Raw genomic sequence first — 18,373 nt, 5'->3', positions numbered from 1 at the left:
TGGTTCTCTCAGGAAGTCCACTTAAAAAAATCCGTGGGAAAAATAATGGCTGCGAAGTTTAGAGTAGATGGATAACAAAAAGGCTCAACTTTAGGTCACGAGGAAAACACTGCATTAAGTATTTGAACATGTGTATGTAAAATCTCTCACGTGTTAATTGATATCTACAAAATGTGTAACGACATAGTATTTAGGACATAAAGTTTTGAAACATATTGACACAAATCAGTACAGACAATCGACATTTAGTATCAAACCTAATGCAACTACTGAATCAACAACAAAAAAAAAGATTAAGTAAACAAAGTGTGAGTACCGTAAAGTAAATGATTTACGCTAAATCGTATCCAGCATCGGTGTGTAAGTAGTCCGGTAAAGCAAGAAAATTGGCAGTTAAGTATGCTTGACAAAAAAAACAGCTTACAAGTCTTTTTGCGCATGGTGACCGGTGCCAAGAAGATCAGTTTTGATAAGAAATTGGGCTTTTTTCAGTCATTTTTTCAACCGAACCTTTTGTATGATTGGTATATTGTTTTAAATATGTGGTGTCTAATTTGTTTTCAGTGTATGACCTTCCACTTTAACATAATGTTAGGCTTGTACATACAGGTGTAGTCAAACGTAGAGTTAGGATTTCTTTTTGAGTACATATAATGAGTTGTCCAACTGTTACCACGCCACTGGGTGAAGCAAAGGGTCGTGTGTTAGCTAAAGCCAAATGCGACGAAGCGAAGCAAGTGTTTGCTTATCTAAGTCTACCGTTTGCGAAGCCTCCAGTCGGAGAACTGCGTTTTGAGCCGCCACAAAAGTAAGTTTACCACGGAATATTGACCGTAACAAAGTACTGCTTACTTCGGGGTATTTTTGATTAAATACAAAACCTTAGATTTAAGTATGAGGCTTAATTAAAATGATGGTCTGAACAATGGACGACAAATTCAATCCCAAGCACTCACTCGAACTGCTCAACAAGAAAAAAATATCTTCTGAAATTCATGCAATTCATAAGCAAAAACTTCTTATTTTTTGAAGAGCAAAGCCATGGGAAGGAGTGCTAGATGCTACGAGCGCACCACCAGGTCCAATGCAGAGCTTCCACTTCACATATCCGATGCTGGCTTACATGCCCGTGCCTCTTGTAGGCGTCGACGATCCCAGCAAAATGAGCGAAGATTGTTTGTACGTAAATGTCTACACAACCAACCCAAACAAGACTGCGAAGATGCCGGTACATTATAAGTGTATTTAAACAAACTATTCTAACACTTCTTTCAATACGAGAAAACAACCAGAGGCATAGTTGGTGCCGCCGCATTAGCTTTACATCAATCGGTCCCTAAACTCGCAAAACAAGGCAAAGCTCGAGATTTTAACCGAGTTTTTGCTTAGATTCTAGATTACAGCTCCCTTTAATAAAGATGAGAAAGCAGCACCAAATATGTATGTATTAAAATGTATAAGTTTAAAATGAATCATTGTTACCAAAGACATTAAGTCTATTGCGCAATCCTTACAGCAAGTCGATCTATTTAAGAACAGAAATCGTCGGTCGTCTGTTCCAATCTTGTTTTAAATTCGAATTAATTGTGCTTTTTGTTGAAAGGTCTTATTTTGGATCTACGGTGGTGCTTTCAACGTAGGATCAGCGGTTCAGTACAACGGCCAAGCAATCTGCGGGCTGAACGACGTGGTCTTGGTTGTTCCCCAGTACCGAGTTAACGTGTTCGGATTCTTCACCACAGGAAAAGACACGAAGTGGCCCGGAAACATGGGTTTGCTTGACCAAGTGATGGCACTTGAGTAAGAATGGGTTAAAGTTTTTAAGGGCATGTTAATTTGCAAACTATATGAACAAGTATTATTTAATGGGTCCCAACATTACTGTTTAAAAAGATGAACAATGAGTGATGTATAGTAGTTCTGTGTGCTAAGTTTAATGCCGTTTGAAAAACCTTATCCCAGCCATGTACAAGTTCTGGCACAAATATTTGCAGATGGACTCGTGATAACATTAGCGCTTTCGGGGGCGACCCTAACAACGTCACTATCTTCGGAGAAAGTGCCGGTTCCATTTCAGTGAGCTTGCACGTGACCTCACCCATGTCACGTGGTCTGTTTCATCGAGCCATCAGTCACAGTGGAGTGGGAAATATGTCCGGTAAATTTGTTTTCTAGTTTTGGCATGTCGACACATTGAATTTTAATAGTGTCATTATAGGTTGTGAATACGTCGATTTGTAAAAAAAAACATTATTTCAGTTAGTGCAGTCATTGCTGTTAGTTCAGAAAAGTCATACAATTGTTTTTTTTCGTTCCCGCAAATACATAAACAATAAAAAACGATGACAAACTTTCGGTCAAAATGTGTAGGAATAATGAAATCAAAATCCAACCCTAAACCCATTTTCGTGCAAACAGCCATGATGAAAGCTGATCAATCGGGAATTAGAAAATTAATACTTGATGATTTGAAAATCACGGCCACTGAACCAAAAGAAGTTGTTAAACAATTAAAGGCCGTAGATGCAAAAAAGATTGTTGAAGTTTTAGGCAAAGAGGTAATGTGAATGTTAATTAGCGCTCAATGGTTAATAGCAAAACGCGTTTATGCCACAGGGGGAAAAGAAAATGATGGTCCCGACAATAGACCGCAAATTTAATCCCAAGCACCCACTGGAACTACTAAACGATGGAAAATATAATCCAGTTCCATACATTATTGGTATGAACAACACTGAGGGTGCCGGAATACTCAGTTTTCGTTTTGGGGAAGAATTCGTTGAGGGCTTTGACGAAACAACGGCCAAAGCGATTATAAATGGAATAATGTCGGATTTTGTGCCGGTTGGTATTTTTACATTTTTGAAATATTGCATACAAATGTCCTTCTATTTTAGCCGAGCAAATTAGAAACGGTTAACAAAGCCGTCGTAGACTTTTATCTCGGAATATTAGATGACGACAAGTACAAGTGGAGTAAAATGGTGGCAAGCATCAATGCGGATTCTTCGTTTACGGTCTCGTCAATTGCCCAAGCTTTGGCACATTCAGGTAGCTTTTTTAACGATTTTTGTTAAATGTTAGTATACTTTTGTATGTAATTTTACGAATTGTGCATGAAGCACTGATTGATTATTCCAGTATTCTTTTGTATGAAATTATGTTCAAACTGCAAGAACATACCACGATCTTCATAGGTTTGAGATGTACAGAACATGCACTCGCGATTGTCGAACTAGGCGCTATGAAATTCAAACTTCTTAAAAACTTGCACACATGGATCTTCCCACAATGTCGGTTTAAACGCCCGTTTCCAGCATATTATACCCTCGTTTTTATTATGAATGTAAATTTTAATACCAGGTGCCGGCTTAGACACCTATATGTACTACATGACTCATCAGCCTCGTTTTCATCACGATGACGCGTTCTCCGGCAACGTCAAACACAAGCCGGAGTTTTGCGAAGCAGATCACGCCGATGACATCATGTTCACCTTTGGCCATCCCATCACGAACGGCAAGTTTACTTTAGAAATGAAGTACAGCGATGATGAGGTGGCATTGGGCAAGAGATGGATGAAGACTATTTGTCAGTTCGCTAAAACCGGGTAAGATGGTGCTTTGAAAGCAGGGTATTCCCAACATAGGTTCCAAAGATCCCGGAATGTGAAAACTTTCAGGATTTTTAAGTTCAAGAATGGATGTTTTGGTTTCAGAGTAGGCAATTTTGCACGTTGGGATCACAGAGTGTAAAAAGGTCTGATAATTATTATGAAACATTTGGCAACCACTGTAACTTAAGAGAATACTACTTTATTCCACTCACGCCTCGGTTGTTGCGTGCACACAAAAATACTGTGTAAAGTCACGGGTGATTTGCCGATGTAGCCGTAAATCAAAATGACTTAGCTACGTGCAGGAGTCGAAGAAGAAACCTAGTACAATAGCCTAGCGTTTGTGGTAGAACAAAGTACAACAAACGATGTTTGAATCTACAAACAATAAAGGGACTGTGTAAATATTTAAAGCACATAGTCACTAAGGACGCTTAGGCTTTTGCGAAATACAAGCTGTCAGCAAACAACTTTGATGGGGCGTAAAAACAATCGAACCATTGTGATGCTGTTTTTCTTCATTAGTTTATCGTTTGTTACAAACCACCTCGGACGCTGTAACAATTATTTAACCACAGTCAATGTGACGAGTTCATAACAAGGTCAGAAATGGTTGTTCGAACTGTGTTTGTGCAACTGTGCTGACGGACCACAAACACACACGTTGTTTGTTTTTCACTTTTTATGTCCCCAGACGACAAAAAGAAATTTATGCGTACTTTTTTATGCGTGTTTTAATTCTCTAGTCAGGCTGACTGGTGCTATTACTTTTTGCAGGATTTTGGCCAAATAACTATAGCAGTCTGCCATGGTATAAAGCCTAAACATTACAAATTTTCGGTTTGTTTTGGTCATGGTCATGATACTTTTTTATTTATTCAATCAGAAATCCTAACTGTGACGGAGAGAAGGAGTGGCCAAAGTATGACGCAAAGACGAAGCAACATTTGGTTTTGAAATGGCCGTACGATGTTGGATCAAACCTTTTAGAAAAGCACTACAAATTTTGGTCGGAAACGATTCCTGCATTGATAAATAAACCGTGTGTTTCTAAATTTTAAAATGGGTTATTTTAATGTAATGCATTTTTAACCATTTTTAATGGAAAGTTTAATTCGTATTTGTAATAGTATTTAAAAATTATAAGCTTGATCAACCTTATGTGCTGACTGAGTTTGAGTGTGGAACAATTTTGTATCTACCCTAATGTGCATAATAAAATATGATGTGATCTCGACTTTGTGACAATAAGCTCTCAGCAAAAACCTTCAACCTTGACACGATTGCAATCGTATTTTTTTATCATACTTGCTGTTTCAAATACAGTAGTACATTATGGTACATATAATACACTATGCATTATAAACAAAACGAACTTTCAGCTCAGCTACATCCATGACCTTTTGCCCAAATTTTTTCTCACCATTGGGGTCCAATATTGATCCTATGATATTCTACCGACATGGCCTACCGGCGTTTGACGATGTTTGCCTTGCCAGATCGAATCAATGGTCTTAAAACCGATATTTCAACAATCATTCAGTTGGTGGAGAGTGAGAAGTGGCACTGCAAACAAAGTTCACCGGTAAGGTATATGCTGCGTTTCCCGCTAGATCTGTTAAAACTAAGGGTAACAGTTAAGATTCAGTTGAAATTAGGCTCTTTGATTTGACGTTAAGTTGTATGTTTACCTACGATTTAGGAAGATCTTTTATTGCCAAAATGAAAACCAGTATGCAAGCAATACACTATTTTACTTTTTGAGAAAAGGTGGATGAGAGTAATGAAACAAAACGAACACAAATTTTAGCAAGTCATACTTAACAAAGTAATGGTAACAATGGTACAATGATAAGTCTTGTTTGGCAAAGATTTTGTAGAAGTTAGTAGCAATTACAGTTTGTGCTATTTGAGACAAAAAAATGAGCTGTCCAACCGTCAACACTTCGCTGGGCAAAACAAAGGGTTTCGCGCTACCAAAAGCTAAATGCGACGAAGCAAAGCAAGTGTTTGCCTTCATGGGTTTGCCGTTTGCAAAGCCTCCTCTCGGAGAACTGCGGTTCGAACCTCCACAAAAGTAAGTCCTTTACTGCTGAATGTGCTGAAAACAAAGGTGTCAAATACATTTACCATCACCAAACGCCAACGCGTACCGAATGATTGAACTTAAGCTTGACAATTGACACATTAACTTAATTCGTGTTTTTGGTTGTTGGTCAATTCCTGTTTACGCTGTTGTTATATTCCATTTATTGACACTACGATGTGACACGAACATAAAACGACCGTCGAAGCCTTGCCAACTGTAAGAATCTTTTTCTGTAACCCTGACGAGTGAATTAGTTTCCACTCTTTGCCGTAGTTTCATATTAAACATTATGTGCAGAACGAAGCCCTGGAAAGGAGTATTTGACGCCACGAAAGCACCACCCTCACCAATGCAAAGCACATTTTTCACAAACGAAATGGGAGATTACTTTACCATGCCATTATTAAGCAACGAGGATCCGGAAAAAATGAGTGAGGATTGCCTGTATTTGAATGTGTTCTCAACAAACCCCAACAAAAAAGCAAATATGCCGGTACGATATATCACAACTTCAGCTTTAAAGAAATAATAGAAATTAAATTTATTTGTCTGATAAAAAGGTTCTCTTCTGGATCTACGGTGGAGCATTTAACATGGGATGGGCTGCCGGCTACAACGGCCAAGCGATCTGCGGGCTAAATGACGTGGTATTGGTTGTACCGCAATATCGAGTTAACATGTTCGGATTCTTCACAACAGGAAAAGACACGAAGTGGCCTGGAAACATGGGTTTGTTCGATCAAATCATGGCTATGGAGTAAGTTGGATCTAATTACATTTTACTGTAAAACCATTTTTTCAACACTTGCCATAATCAAGAAACTGACATAAATAGGTACAGGATGTAGAACAGCGGTTCTCAAACTGGGGACCGCGTTCCTTTGGGGTCAGTGAGGCCATTTTGGGGGGACCGCAAAAGGTTGAAGTACTTCTATAATCTTATTTGGAGAAAGTTGTGCCACGAAATAAGTTTAAATCAAAGTACAATTGAGAATCGACTGTCTCTATTGCAACACAATAGCTTTTATTACGTGACAACTAACAATAAATGTATACTATTCGTTCGCGGTCAATCGTAATGTATTTTGTCTTGTCTGTGATGTCACATGCTGTCTTTGGATCATTGTTATGAGCAATTTTGCATAACTAGCTAAGATCCTGAATACACATTCAGGCTTAAGGACCGCGAGCCTCCGAAAAAATGGCAAAGTGACCATTTTGAAAAAATATTGAAAAAGTTTGAGAACCACTGTTGTAGAATATGATGTCCATTCTTTTGCCTCACGTTTAACAGCGCCAGTTAAAAACAGACAAAAACACTGGATAAGCAATTTCTGAAAGGCACTTTTCGCAAATACTTTTAATTACACTGCATTTTCCTGTCTCGTTGTATTTGTATTATAAGTGACCTCTCCTATGTCACGTGGTCTGTTCCACAAGGCTATCAGTCACAGCGGGGTTGGAACAATGGCCGGTAAGTTTTTTACAGCATAAAGACATTCGACTAAACTGCAGTTTGATAAGCTTTATCTTGCAACTAATATAGGCAATTAGCCGTTGGCACGTTCCATTTTCACTGGTACGCTAAAAAGCGGGACTGACTATTTGGAAGTATCTTAACATTAACGCACGTGTACTCGTCAATAAACCCTTTATTTTACATGCAACAAGCTTATTCAAATAGATTTAAAACAAGGGAAGCGACAAAGTCACTTGGCTAGAGCGACTTCCTAATTGTCGAGTCGGGGTTCAGTTACAGCTTTGATTGTGGTAAAAGGCGTCAACTCGCCGTGGCTGTTTCCTCCAGATAAAACAATGGTGACTTGCACCCGGTGAAAGTACGAAGCGATAAAATTGGCACACAGTGACGTATACAAAAGGATAGCGTTTGCAACAATAGATGGGGCGTACGGAAACCGTAATAAAGAGGTCGCGTGATATTGTCACGGGAAGGTGTAGAGCATTTGTGACACAACCTCGTTTTTAGAAAGAGATTTTCTCTCAAGAAACTATCGCACAAACTAACACAAATGTGCCTACAATTAATCAATGCCACCGGAAATTCAAAACTCTTGTTCACTGACGATATTTCTTTCCGTATCCGATGTTTTCCTCGTTTACCTTTTCCCTGCTTTCTTCTGCTCCTGAAGAACGTGTGAAAGTTTTCCCGTAAGTGGTTTGGTTTCGAATCCCGGAAATAAGATTCCGCAAAACCTGACAGCATTGGTTGCTGCATGTGTCGGCGGGTTGTTATGGACGAAAGGACGCGAAAGAATGCGCTGTAAACGATGCTCTCACTGGTGTCTGCAAAAGCGAGATTGTCTTCAGTTGGTTGCTCGACAATCTGTTGTAATGCAGAAATAGAACTTCTTGTATCCACCAATTGCCCTTTAATATAGGGGGGATCCTGAAATAATTCCTTATATTGGGTATCGGCGACCGTCTGGGTTGCGGCGTTTTGTTCCGACGATTTTTGATTCGAAGAAATCGTCTTGCTCCCGTCCATTGTGTGTAATTGTACTTTGATCAGCTTCTGCGTAAACTCCGTATTTGACTCATCGTCGACATCTTGGGTCGTGACGTTTTGCTTTGCCGTTTGTGTTGCAGAAGCCGTGTGTACTTTGTCACAGGTCTTTACTTCGTTTTCAGAGCGACCCTGCCATGGATGATCGTCTTGCTCGTCTAACAGGACAGGGGCCATCCTGCTCGTTTTACCTTCGCAGCGGCACCCAGATTCCAACTCAAGATTGTGTATATGCAGTTCGTGCACAATCTCTCGGATCTGTTGCAGCTTTTCATTTTCGGCTTCAAGATTTCTTTGCTCGAACTCCGCGTGAAGTTTCCTTTGCTCGGCCTCATCGTCGCGCCTTTTCTGCTCGGCCTCAAGGTTGAACCTTTGCTCTTCACAGATATGATTCATCTGGTTCTTTACGTACTCACGTTAATCCTCTTCAACAAGCCCAAGTTACTTTCCTACTTTCACATGCAAGCTTTTAAACGCTAAAAAGCGGGACTGACTATTAGGATGTTTCTTGACATTAACGCACGTGCACTATGGTCCCTGATGGACAATAAACTTTCATTTTACATTTATTCACGTGCAACAACCCTTTTTTTCTGACCAGGCAGACTTCCCTCTTGTCCGAATCTAATGGAAGAGGTATTCTTTTAAAGCTTGATTGTGGTACAAGGCGTTAACTCGCCGTGGCTATTTCCTCCTGACTTGCACCCGATAAAAGTGCGAAGTGATAAAATTGGCACACTGTGGCGAATACAAAATGATAGCGTTTGCAACAATAGATGGAACGCAGGGAAACCGTAAAACATGGCTGCGGGATATTGTCACGGGACTGTCTAAAACAGTGGTCTTCAACCTTTTTTTGCAAAATCGCTCCCTTTCTTGGGCACTGGCTCAAAATCGCCCCATATGAGATTTTATTTTGTTTCAAAGTTGTTTTTTTCCTTTTGGGCAGTTGTGAGCAAATAGATTGCAGGGTCTACTTCATGCAATTCTACCAATCTTAGGAAACTTTGTTCCATGAAAGACAAGAAAAAATTACGATTTTGTAAGTATAGTAAGTATGAAAGCGAGACAACTATAAAGGAAAGTGCGGTATCGTTCTTTTTAAAAGGTATGGTCTGTCACCATACATAGCCATAATACCGTGTCACCGCTTGGAAATTAAATGCCCAACCTTGCTCCCTAAATCACAAAAAAAAACACAAAGCCGGCAAACACTTTTTTTTCAAACAGCAGCATGTTTAGGCTCATCCGCCTAATAAGCATGTTGTTTGTTTGCAAGAGAAAAAAATGCTTGTAAGATAAAGTTAGCTGAGTCTTACAGTTTTTGAAACCGACACTCCAAACAAAATTTGTCACAATCGCCCCCGTTAAAAACCTGGCCCATAAAACATTTGTGACAGGTGCGTTATTTTCAACACTAATCATGAACCAATGTTCAGGACTCGGTACGCAAAAAAGGACTTGAAAATTAAGGTATTGTGATTACCCGAAATCAAGAGTCTTGTGCAACACAGAATTTTTGCATTTCTTTATGGGATCCAACTTTCGCGCGCGTCATGTTGATATTTCAATAAATATGACTCTGTCACTGGCCATACGGGCTAAAACCATTTCAACCTAATTAAATCGACACATACCCAATTTTTCTATCTGTTTTCTGAAACGAGTTCTGATGTGATTTGTAACAGGTATGATGCGGGATGACCTTTCTGAACCAGTAAAACTGATTCTGGATGAGTTGAAGATTACAGCGACTGAACCAGAAGAGATTGTTAAACAACTGAAAGCAATGGATGCGAAGAAAATAACAAAAGCTTTGGATTCAAACGTAGGACAATAGTTTATACCTAAAGATTTGGTTTTGAACAGTATATAGTGCCATTTTCTCATGCCACCGACTATTTTGAAATTAGGCGGAGAAGAAAATGTTGGTTCCCACTGTGGACGGAAAGTTTCATCCAAAGAACACCCAAAAGTTATTGGAAGAAGGAAAATACAATCCGGTTCCTTATATCATTGGATTTAACAACACAGAAGGAGCCGGGATGCTCGGTAGTAACTTTACTGAAGATTTCCCTAAGGGTCTTAGCGAGGAAACTGCCAAAAGTATTATATCGGGAATGCTGGCGGAAGGAATTCCGGTTTGTAAATACTTTACACAAAGTGTCTTAAGCAAAAAAACATGAGTTTTTAAACTTTGCAGGCTGACAAACTCGAATCTGTAAACAAAGCAGTAACTGATTTCTACTCAAAACAGTTGGACGATGGTGATAAATACAAGTGGAGTAAAGTGGTTGCTTCTTATTTTGGAGACAGCTTCTTTATTGTTCCAAGCATTGGCCAAGCAATAGCACATTCTGGTAAGACTATAGTCATCACTCATCACTAACATATTTTAGTGTAGATAACAAAAGTTGATGGATAAAAAAACCCGCAAAAGGTAACAAAACCGCTGCTCGGTAATACTGAACAGAGCTTACAATTAAAGCGTTCCTCATTTGTAACCGAAATACCGAATGCTTTAAAGTTACACAGTACGCTAGTAGATGTGCTTTTATGTTTTTAGGTTCTTGTTAGTTGAAAACATCAAATAGTGAATTACCGATCCCCATAAATGATTATGTCTTTGTACAGTGAATTTAAGTTACTTACGTACTGTTGCAGGCGCTGGTCATGACACCTACGTATACTATATGACGCAACAGCCACGTATGCATCATGATGACGCGTACGCGGGAAAAATCAAACCCAAAGCCGTATTCTGTGAAGCCGATCATGGCGACGATATCATGCTCACCATGGGCTACCCGCTAATGAATTGCAAGTTCATTCCCCAGGCGGGCTTCAGTGACACGGAGAAGAAACTCAGTAAGCAGTGGATGAAAACTATATGCCAGTTTGCCAAAACCGGGTAAGTATACGGTTATTTGAGAATTATAATTGGGACACATATATTACATTTTTAAACCCAATGTAGATCTATTGATATCTTTTGCTTATACGCGTTTGTTAGTCAAACGTTTTGAGATATTTAAATTCATGATATCAGTATTAAAGCAATGGTGGGGCTCGCCATTTTGCAAAGCATTCTTATTCTGTCGTTTTATGTTTTTGCCAAATACGCTTCATCGTTTCATAATGTCGTTTTCAATATTGTTAATTTTTTCAAATGGAAAAATTTGGCACGTTTATTTAGGATCAAATTTGTAAAATAAATTAACTGTGTGCCAACAATAAAACTCATCTTTTGGCAATTTTTAAGAAACCCAAACTGTGACGGAGAAAAAGAGTGGCCAAAATACGACACGAAGAAATTTCTTGAGTTAAAATGGCCTTACGATGTTCGGACTGACATTTTTGAGAAGCGTTTCAAGTTTTGGTCGGAAAAAATTCCAGCTCTGCTGAAATAAATTTACAGTTTTGTTTCATCGCAATAATTATTAGCGTTGCGTTTTGACAATGAAAATTGTTGACGTATAATTTGTGATTTACTAGTGACGTTCCCTGAACAATCAATATTAATTTATCATTCTTTGTTGATTAATTATTAATGTAGCCTACAGTTTAAACGTAAAATATTTTTTTTAACTTTGCTTTTACTTGATGCGTCCTTCTACATTTACTTGATGCGTAAATTTGAATAACTTTGTGGCATTAAAATGTTTGTTTGATATCTTTAAAGCTTTATGTATCAAAAACCGTTGAAGTGATTACTGTTAGTAAAACAAAAGAAATCTGATGCAAAATGCATTAATAAAACTAAATTACAAAATACGCAAATAACTTAATTAGATTTGCATGCAGGTGAAGTATAATTTATATGAGTTAAATCTTAAATGCAAAACACAAAAAGCCAAATTAAAATAGGCAATGTTGAAATAGTGTCATACTGTTATTACGACAATCAAGCTAATCAATCTTTACAGAAAAATAACTTCATTTTAGTCGGGTTCCAATTTAAGTCATGTATCAAGAAATTCGATTCCCAGTCAAGTCACGTAATGGTCTGCGATTTACAAGACAAGTCGTAATAAGTTTATGTCTCTAGTTTGCCAAGTCGGTTATTTTTTTATGTCCCAAACAACCTTAGTTTTTTAATCAATCTGGTTGCGTTTTCTTTGCCGTCAGATTATCCATAGCAAAAGCAGAAATAAATCACTTTTCCAAAAAAAAAAAAAAACGGTTTTGGTGCTGTATTTTTACTAGAATTCCACGATGAAAGCAAAATCCCTTATTTTATTGGTGAAACCACTGGTAAAACCAAGCGTGTTTGTACAAAAAGTAAAGCCAAAACTAAAAAAAGATGTTAGTTGTTTTATAAGCAAAATGTGTGATTATTTGCCAAAATTTGTATGTAGGTGTAGGCAAAAACCACTTTTTCCCAGCATTGGGGTCAAATATTGGTCCTATGATATTCTACCGATATGGCCTACCGGCGTTTGACGATGTTTGCATTGCCAGGTCCAATCAATGGTCTGACAACCAATATTTTATCGATCATTCAGTTTGTGGAGAGTGAGAAGTGGCACTGCAAACAAAGTTTACCGGTAAGGTATATGCTGCTTTGTCCCGCTAGATATGTTGAAACTGAGGACAATGGTTGCGATTAGGTGGAAATGAAGCTCTTTGATTTCAGTTTCGGTTGTATGTTTAAAATGCAAAGTTTACATACAATTTACGAAGGTCTTTTATTGCCAAAAGAAAAACCAGTGTGCATGCAATACACGATTTTAATAATCGGGAAAAGGTGAATGAGAGTAATGAAACAAAACGAACGTAAATTGTCGCTAGGCATACTTGTAGTAACTCAGCATACTTGTAGTAACAAAGCTATAATGATAAGTCTTGTTTGGCAAAGATTTTGTAGAAGTTAGTAGCAATTACAGTTTGTGCTATTTGAGACAAAAAATGAGCTGTCCAACCGTCAACACTTCGTTGGGCAAGACAAAGGGTTTCGCGCTACCAAAGGCTAAATGCGACGAAGCAAAGCAAGTGTTTGCCTTCATGGGTTTGCCGTTTGCGAAGCCTCCTCTCGGAGAACTGCGGTTCGAACCGCCACAAAAGTAAGTCCTTCAATTTGATGAATACAATGAGTGTGCTGATGACAAAGGTGTTAAAAGCCGTTACTATCCCCAAAGTCAAACGCGTACAGAAGAGGGTTTTAAATACATGCAAATTGTGTGCCTCCCATCTGAGTGTGTCCTTGTTTGTTTACTTAATTTCATTAATGTATTGGATGCTGATGATTGCTTCCCAAACTCTATGAGGTTCCATATGAAGTTTGTTTTTAGTCACAAGATTAAAGTTGCTTCCCGACAATTCAATAATCGTGGTGACATGCAAATCCGATAAAAAAAAGAAAATCGATCACACATGTAAAGAATCCATATTTCTGACTCCATAATTAAAGTTTACCATATATGTGACTGTACTTGAGTTATAGTCTGAGTAAAGACCTTGATCGTTCAATTTACTTCATATACATATTTCGCTCAGTCATAAACATGTGGGACCAGGGTACACTGAAATGACATAGTAATGCCTAAACGAATCTTCATATATGGGATATATTGGAGAATTCATTACTCTGCAGTGGCAGTAAACTGGCGCCTCTATTGGTTTACACCCGTTGCTGTAGCTTACTTATTAAACTTTGTGTGCAGAGTGCAGCCCTGGGACGAAGTGTTTGACGCCACAAAAGCACCACCCTCACCAATGCAAAGCACACATTTCACAAACGAAATAGGAGATTACTTTACCATGCCATTATTGAGCAACGAGAATCCGGAAAAAATGAGTGAGGATTGTCTGTACTTAAATGTGTTCTCAACGAACCCCAACAAAAAAGCAAATATGCCGGTACGATACATCACAACTTAAATCTTAAAGAAATAATAGAAATAAAATTCATTTGTCTGATAAAAAGGTTCTCTTCTGGATCTACGGTGGAGGATTTAACATGGGATGGGCTGCTGGCTATAACGGCCAAGCGATCTGCGGGCTAAACGACGTGGTATTGGTTGTACCGCAATACCGAGTAAACATGTTCGGATTCTTCACAACAGGAAAAGACACGAAGTGGCCCGGAAACATGGGTTTGTTCGATCAAATTATGGCTATGGAGTAAGTTGGATCTAGTTACATTCTTGTAAAATATTTTGGCCATCACCTGGCATCAAAGAGTTGACACAAATAGGTACATGATGCCCAGAAACAGATTTGCATTTTCAGCTGCACAAAAAAATAAACGGAGAACCGGATAATAATTTTTTACATGCTTCTCATATATTTACACTCTTCTCATACATTTTCACACTGTACAACATCATTTTTTTTAGACGTCTTGTTTATTTAATTTAAAACCGGAGTATTTTTACGCAGATGGACTCGCGATAACATTAGCGCTTTCGGGGGCGACCCTAACAACGTCACGATCTTTGGAGAAAGTGCCGGTTCCATTTCAGTAAGTATGCACGTGACCTCTCCCATGTCACGTGGGCTGTTCCACAAGGCCATCAGTCACAGCGGGGTTGGAACAATGCCCGGTAAGTTTTTAAACATAATAAAGACATTCGATTTATTCACATGCAACAAGCTTATGAAGTAGAATGAAAAACATCAGAACGACAAACTCACATGGTCAGGGCGACTTCTAATTGTTCTAGTCAAATGGAAGAGGGTTATCTTAATGCCTGATTGTGGTAAAAAGCGTCTACTCGCTGTGAAAATTTCTCTCAGATAAAACAGGAGTGACTTGCACCCTATAGAAGTGCGACGCGATAAAATAAGTGACAGAGTATGTTGAATACAAAAGGATAGCGTCTACTCTACAACAAAGGGGGATCGCACGGAAACCGTAATAACAAGGTCGGGAGATATTGTCACGGGGCGGTCTAGAACATTTGTGATTAGGCGTGTCACTTCTAGTCTCTAATTATACGCCACTGTTTGGGGTTTGGCATCGGTAAAACGGACTTACAGAATTAACGCATTGCGGTTAACGGGAATCAAGTGGTATAGGTCTTGTGTAACATACACATAGTGTGTGTAATAATTTCCTGTATATTTATTTTATGGAATCTGCCTTAACCCGTTATGTCGGTATTTATAAATCCGACGCTATCACTGGTCATTAGGATTAAATTGGGGTCTGTTGCAGATTGTAAGCAAAATCTTACTCTGACTTGCGATTCGAACCCACGACAGAAAACACAGACGACGTAGAACCATTATCAACCGATTTTATTCGACACATAACCATGTTTTTTTCTATCTGTTGGAAAAACCAGTTGTGTTGTGATTTGATTTGTAACAGGTTTAATGCGAGATGACCTTTCTGAACCAGTAAAACTAATTCTGGATGAGTTGAAGATTACAGCGACTGAACCAGAAGAGATTGTTAAGCAACTGAAAGCAATGGATGCGAAGAAAATAACAAAAGCTTTGGATACAAACGTAGGACAACAGTTTGCACCTAAACATTTGTTTTTGAACAGCACGGTGAAATTTTATTATGCCACCGACTATTCTGAAATTAGGCAGAGAAGAAAATGTTGTTTCCTACTTTGGACGGAAAGTTTCATCCAAAGAACACCCAAATGTTATTGAAAGAAGGAAAATACAATCCGGTTCCATATATCATTGGATTTAACAACACAGAGGGAGCCGGAATGCTCAGCGGTAACTTTACTGAAAATTTCTCTAAGGGTCTCAGCGAGAAAAGTGCCAAAAGTATTGTATCGGGAATGCTGGCGGAAGGAATTCCGGTTTGTAAATACTTTACACAAAGTGTCTTAAGCAAAAAATCATGCGTTTTCAAACTTTACAGGCTGACAAACTGGACGCCGTAAACAAGGCAGTTATAGATTTCTATTCAAAACAGTTGGACGATGGTGATAAATACAAGTGGAGCAAACTGGTTGCTTCTTGGTTTGGCGACAGCTTGTTTATTGTTCCATGTATAGGCCAAGCAATAGCGCATTCTGGTAAGACTATAGTCATCACTAACATAGTTTAGTGCAGATAACGAAAGTCGATGGAAAAACATTTCAACAAATGCAACGAAAATCGCTGCTCGGTAATACTAAACAGAGCTTGCAATTACAGCGTTCGTCATTTGCATCAAAATGCTTCAAAGATAAACTGTGCATAGAGACGGCCTTTAAAGTTGTGTCGACTAGTACATGTGCTTGTATTTTTTAAGATCCCGGTTAGTTAAAAAGAAACATCAAATTGATTATTACTGATCACCTCATAAAAATCATTTCTTAGCATCCTCATAAATAATCATTTCTAGTAATTTAAGTTGAAGTCACTTACGTACTGTTACAGGCGCTGGTCATGACACCTACGTATACTACATGACGCAACAGCCACGTATGCATCACGATGACGCTTACGCGGGAAAAATCAAACCAAAACCGGTATTCTGCGAGGCCGATCATGGCGACGATGTCATGTTCACCATGGGCTACCCGCACATGAACTGTAAGTTCACTCCCCAGGCGGGCTTCAGTGATACTGAGAAGAAACTCAGTAAGCAGTGGATGAAAACTATATGCCAGTTTGCCAAAACCGGGTAAGTATACGAATATTAGAGAATTATATTGGGACACATATTTTCATTTTTATACAAAATGCAGATCTAATATAATTCGCTAATTATAACTTGTTTGTTAGTCAAACGTTTTATGAGAAATTTAAATTGATGATGTCAGTTATAAAACCATGGTGGATGCGCCCCATTTGGCAAGCATTTTTATCTCGTCGTTTTATGATCTTGCCCAAAACGCTTCATCAATAAATCATGTCCTTTTTTATCTCGTAAAAGAACAGTACATTTGTCTTCAGATCCCCAGATTTTTTTCAATGTGTTTGTCACGTTACTTTAGGATCAAATATGTACAAGAAATTCACTGTGCACCAAAAATAGAACAATTTTTTGACATTTTTTTAAGAAACCCGAACTTTGACGGAGAGAAGGAATGGCCAAAATACGACATGAAGAAATTTCTTGAGTTAAAATGGCCTTACGATGTCCGGACTGACATTTTTGAGAAGCGTTTTAAGTTTTGGTCGGAAAAAATTCCAGCTCTGCTGAAATAAATGCACAGTTTTGTTTCATCGCAATAATCAGCGTTGCGGTTTTGACCATGCAAGTTGTTGACGTATAATTTGTGATTTACTAGTGACGTTGCCTGCACAATCAATGATTATAATCTTTTATAACCATTAAATCTTTTTTTATAACTTATTATTATTATTCGATGTTAAATTATTAATGTATTATTTTTATGTATTGGTTGATTAGTTGTTAATGTACCATTAATGTACTGTACTTTAATTCTACCTTTACCTGATGCGGAAATTATACTGACGTTTTGGCTTTAAAATGTTTGATTGATATCGTCTTAACAGTTTTATGCATTAAAAACCATTGTAAATAAACAAAGGAAATCGGATGAAAAAAAAAGCAAAATACTTACCAAAGTGTATTGAAAAAACTAAATAACAGATGACGAAAATAATAAGATTTGTATGCCGGTCAAGTAGGCTACATTTCATGAAAGTTAAATGTTACATGCAAAACGCTAACTAAAGCCAAGCTAAAAATAGGCGTGGATTGATAGTGTTATTACTACTATCAGTCTAATCGATTTTACAGAAAAATAACTTAAGTCGTCTCCTAAAATAACCTAAAATAAGTCGTCTCAGTCGGGTTTTAAGTCAAGTCAAGTCATTTACTTATTGTTCTGTGATTAACAAGACAAGTCGTAATACAAATTCATGTCTTAAGTTCGCCAAGTCGCTTAATTTTTAATGGCCCAAAGAACATTGGTTAATCAAGGCTGGTTTATTAACTTTTTGTACAGCAATAATCTAAAAAAGCACAGCCTTATTTGAAAAACTGGCTAATATTAGCAGCACATAAATAATCAAAAACATCAGCTCAAAGTTTAAAACCGTGGTTATCAACCTTTCATGGATCTTGCCCCCTAAAAGTAACTTTTGGACCTCGTGGCCCCCTTTCAGTAACCTCGTAAGACCTGGGACCCCTTTCAAAAAAGGGAAATGTCAAACTCAAACAAATCGTAAAGTGAAGGATCTATCAGCAGGATAAGCATTTTTATAGGCAAATGGTATA

General features: G+C 38.2%; 4 protein-coding genes across 9 annotated transcripts; 3 read left to right on the top strand and 1 right to left on the bottom strand.

The window, feature by feature from the left end:
* Positions 1-37: 37 nt before the first annotated feature.
* On the top strand, positions 38-5,201 carry LOC145209579 (carboxylesterase 1C-like). The gene is made up of 10 exons (XM_080079894.1): positions 38-808; positions 1,033-1,228; positions 1,604-1,800; positions 1,995-2,158; positions 2,419-2,558; positions 2,617-2,844; positions 2,898-3,051; positions 3,364-3,610; positions 4,503-4,658; positions 4,999-5,201. The coding sequence occupies exons 1-10, from the start codon at positions 654-656 to the stop codon at positions 5,132-5,134; spliced, it is 1,773 nt and encodes a 590-aa protein (XP_079936020.1). The 5' UTR covers positions 38-653; the 3' UTR covers positions 5,135-5,201.
* On the top strand, positions 5,138-17,694 carry LOC145209582 (carboxylesterase 1F-like). Of its 3 annotated transcripts, XM_080079897.1 has the most exons (10): positions 5,138-5,201; positions 5,531-5,693; positions 6,003-6,198; positions 6,266-6,462; positions 14,611-14,774; positions 15,545-15,684; positions 15,768-15,995; positions 16,058-16,214; positions 16,561-16,807; positions 17,187-17,694. In XM_080079897.1, the coding sequence occupies exons 2-10, from the start codon at positions 5,539-5,541 to the stop codon at positions 17,332-17,334; spliced, it is 1,632 nt and encodes a 543-aa protein (XP_079936023.1). In that variant the 5' UTR covers positions 5,138-5,201; positions 5,531-5,538; the 3' UTR covers positions 17,335-17,694. The 3 variants fall into 3 exon arrangements, with proteins under 3 accessions (XP_079936023.1, XP_079936024.1, XP_079936025.1); XM_080079898.1 differs by lacking the exons at positions 5,138-5,201; positions 6,003-6,198; positions 6,266-6,462 and adding exons at positions 13,893-14,088; positions 14,156-14,352 and having other exon boundaries at positions 5,269-5,693; XM_080079899.1 differs by lacking the exons at positions 5,138-5,201; positions 5,531-5,693; positions 6,003-6,198; positions 6,266-6,462 and adding exons at positions 11,976-13,292; positions 13,893-14,088; positions 14,156-14,352.
* Positions 7,100-11,910, top strand: LOC145209585 (carboxylesterase 5A-like). 4 transcript variants are annotated; one of them, XM_080079901.1, is made up of 6 exons: positions 7,100-7,179; positions 9,918-10,057; positions 10,143-10,370; positions 10,433-10,589; positions 10,894-11,140; positions 11,492-11,910. In XM_080079901.1, the coding sequence occupies exons 1-6, from the start codon at positions 7,122-7,124 to the stop codon at positions 11,637-11,639; spliced, it is 978 nt and encodes a 325-aa protein (XP_079936027.1). In that variant the 5' UTR covers positions 7,100-7,121; the 3' UTR covers positions 11,640-11,910. The 4 variants fall into 4 exon arrangements, with proteins under 4 accessions (XP_079936027.1, XP_079936030.1, XP_079936029.1 ...); XM_080079904.1 differs by lacking the exon at positions 7,100-7,179 and adding an exon at positions 8,946-9,271; XM_080079903.1 differs by lacking the exon at positions 7,100-7,179 and adding an exon at positions 8,946-9,280.
* On the bottom strand, positions 7,340-8,835 carry LOC145209584 (uncharacterized). Its single transcript, XM_080079900.1, has one exon. It carries the CDS (start codon positions 8,623-8,625, stop codon positions 7,486-7,488), a length of 1,140 nt encoding a protein of 379 aa, XP_079936026.1. The 5' UTR covers positions 8,626-8,835; the 3' UTR covers positions 7,340-7,485.
* Positions 17,695-18,373: the final 679 nt, after the last annotated feature.

The sequence above is a fragment of the Phallusia mammillata genome, chromosome 1 (genome assembly GCF_965637545.1).
Source record: "Phallusia mammillata chromosome 1, kaPhaMamm4.hap1.1, whole genome shotgun sequence".
Classification (NCBI taxonomy): Eukaryota; Metazoa; Chordata; class Ascidiacea; order Phlebobranchia; family Ascidiidae; genus Phallusia; species Phallusia mammillata.
This window is presented reverse-complemented; position numbering and strand designations above follow the sequence as displayed.

Excerpts from the sequence above, each read along its gene's own strand:
- LOC145209579 (XM_080079894.1), top strand. The coding sequence starts at position 654 with ATGAGTTGTCCAACTGTTACCACGCCACTGGGTGAAGCAAAGGGTCGT. Across the intron at positions 1,229-1,603 it reads ACAAGACTGCGAAGATGCCG|GTCTTATTTTGGATCTACGG; the intron begins GTACATTATAAG and ends TTTTGTTGAAAG. Across the intron at positions 2,845-2,897 it reads TAATGTCGGATTTTGTGCCG|CCGAGCAAATTAGAAACGGT; the intron begins GTTGGTATTTTT and ends CTTCTATTTTAG.
- LOC145209582 (XM_080079897.1), top strand. The coding sequence starts at position 5,539 with ATGAGCTGTCCAACCGTCAACACTTCGCTGGGCAAAACAAAGGGTTTC. Across the intron at positions 6,463-14,610 it reads GATCAAATCATGGCTATGGA|ATGGACTCGCGATAACATTA; the intron begins GTAAGTTGGATC and ends ATTTTTACGCAG. Across the intron at positions 16,215-16,560 it reads CCAAGCAATAGCGCATTCTG|GCGCTGGTCATGACACCTAC; the intron begins GTAAGACTATAG and ends GTACTGTTACAG.
- LOC145209585 (XM_080079901.1), top strand. The coding sequence starts at position 7,122 with ATGTCACGTGGTCTGTTCCACAAGGCTATCAGTCACAGCGGGGTTGGA. Across the intron at positions 10,058-10,142 it reads CAAAAGCTTTGGATTCAAAC|GCGGAGAAGAAAATGTTGGT; the intron begins GTAGGACAATAG and ends TTTTGAAATTAG. Across the intron at positions 10,371-10,432 it reads TGCTGGCGGAAGGAATTCCG|GCTGACAAACTCGAATCTGT; the intron begins GTTTGTAAATAC and ends TAAACTTTGCAG.
- LOC145209584 (XM_080079900.1), bottom strand. The coding sequence starts at position 8,625 with ATGAATCATATCTGTGAAGAGCAAAGGTTCAACCTTGAGGCCGAGCAG.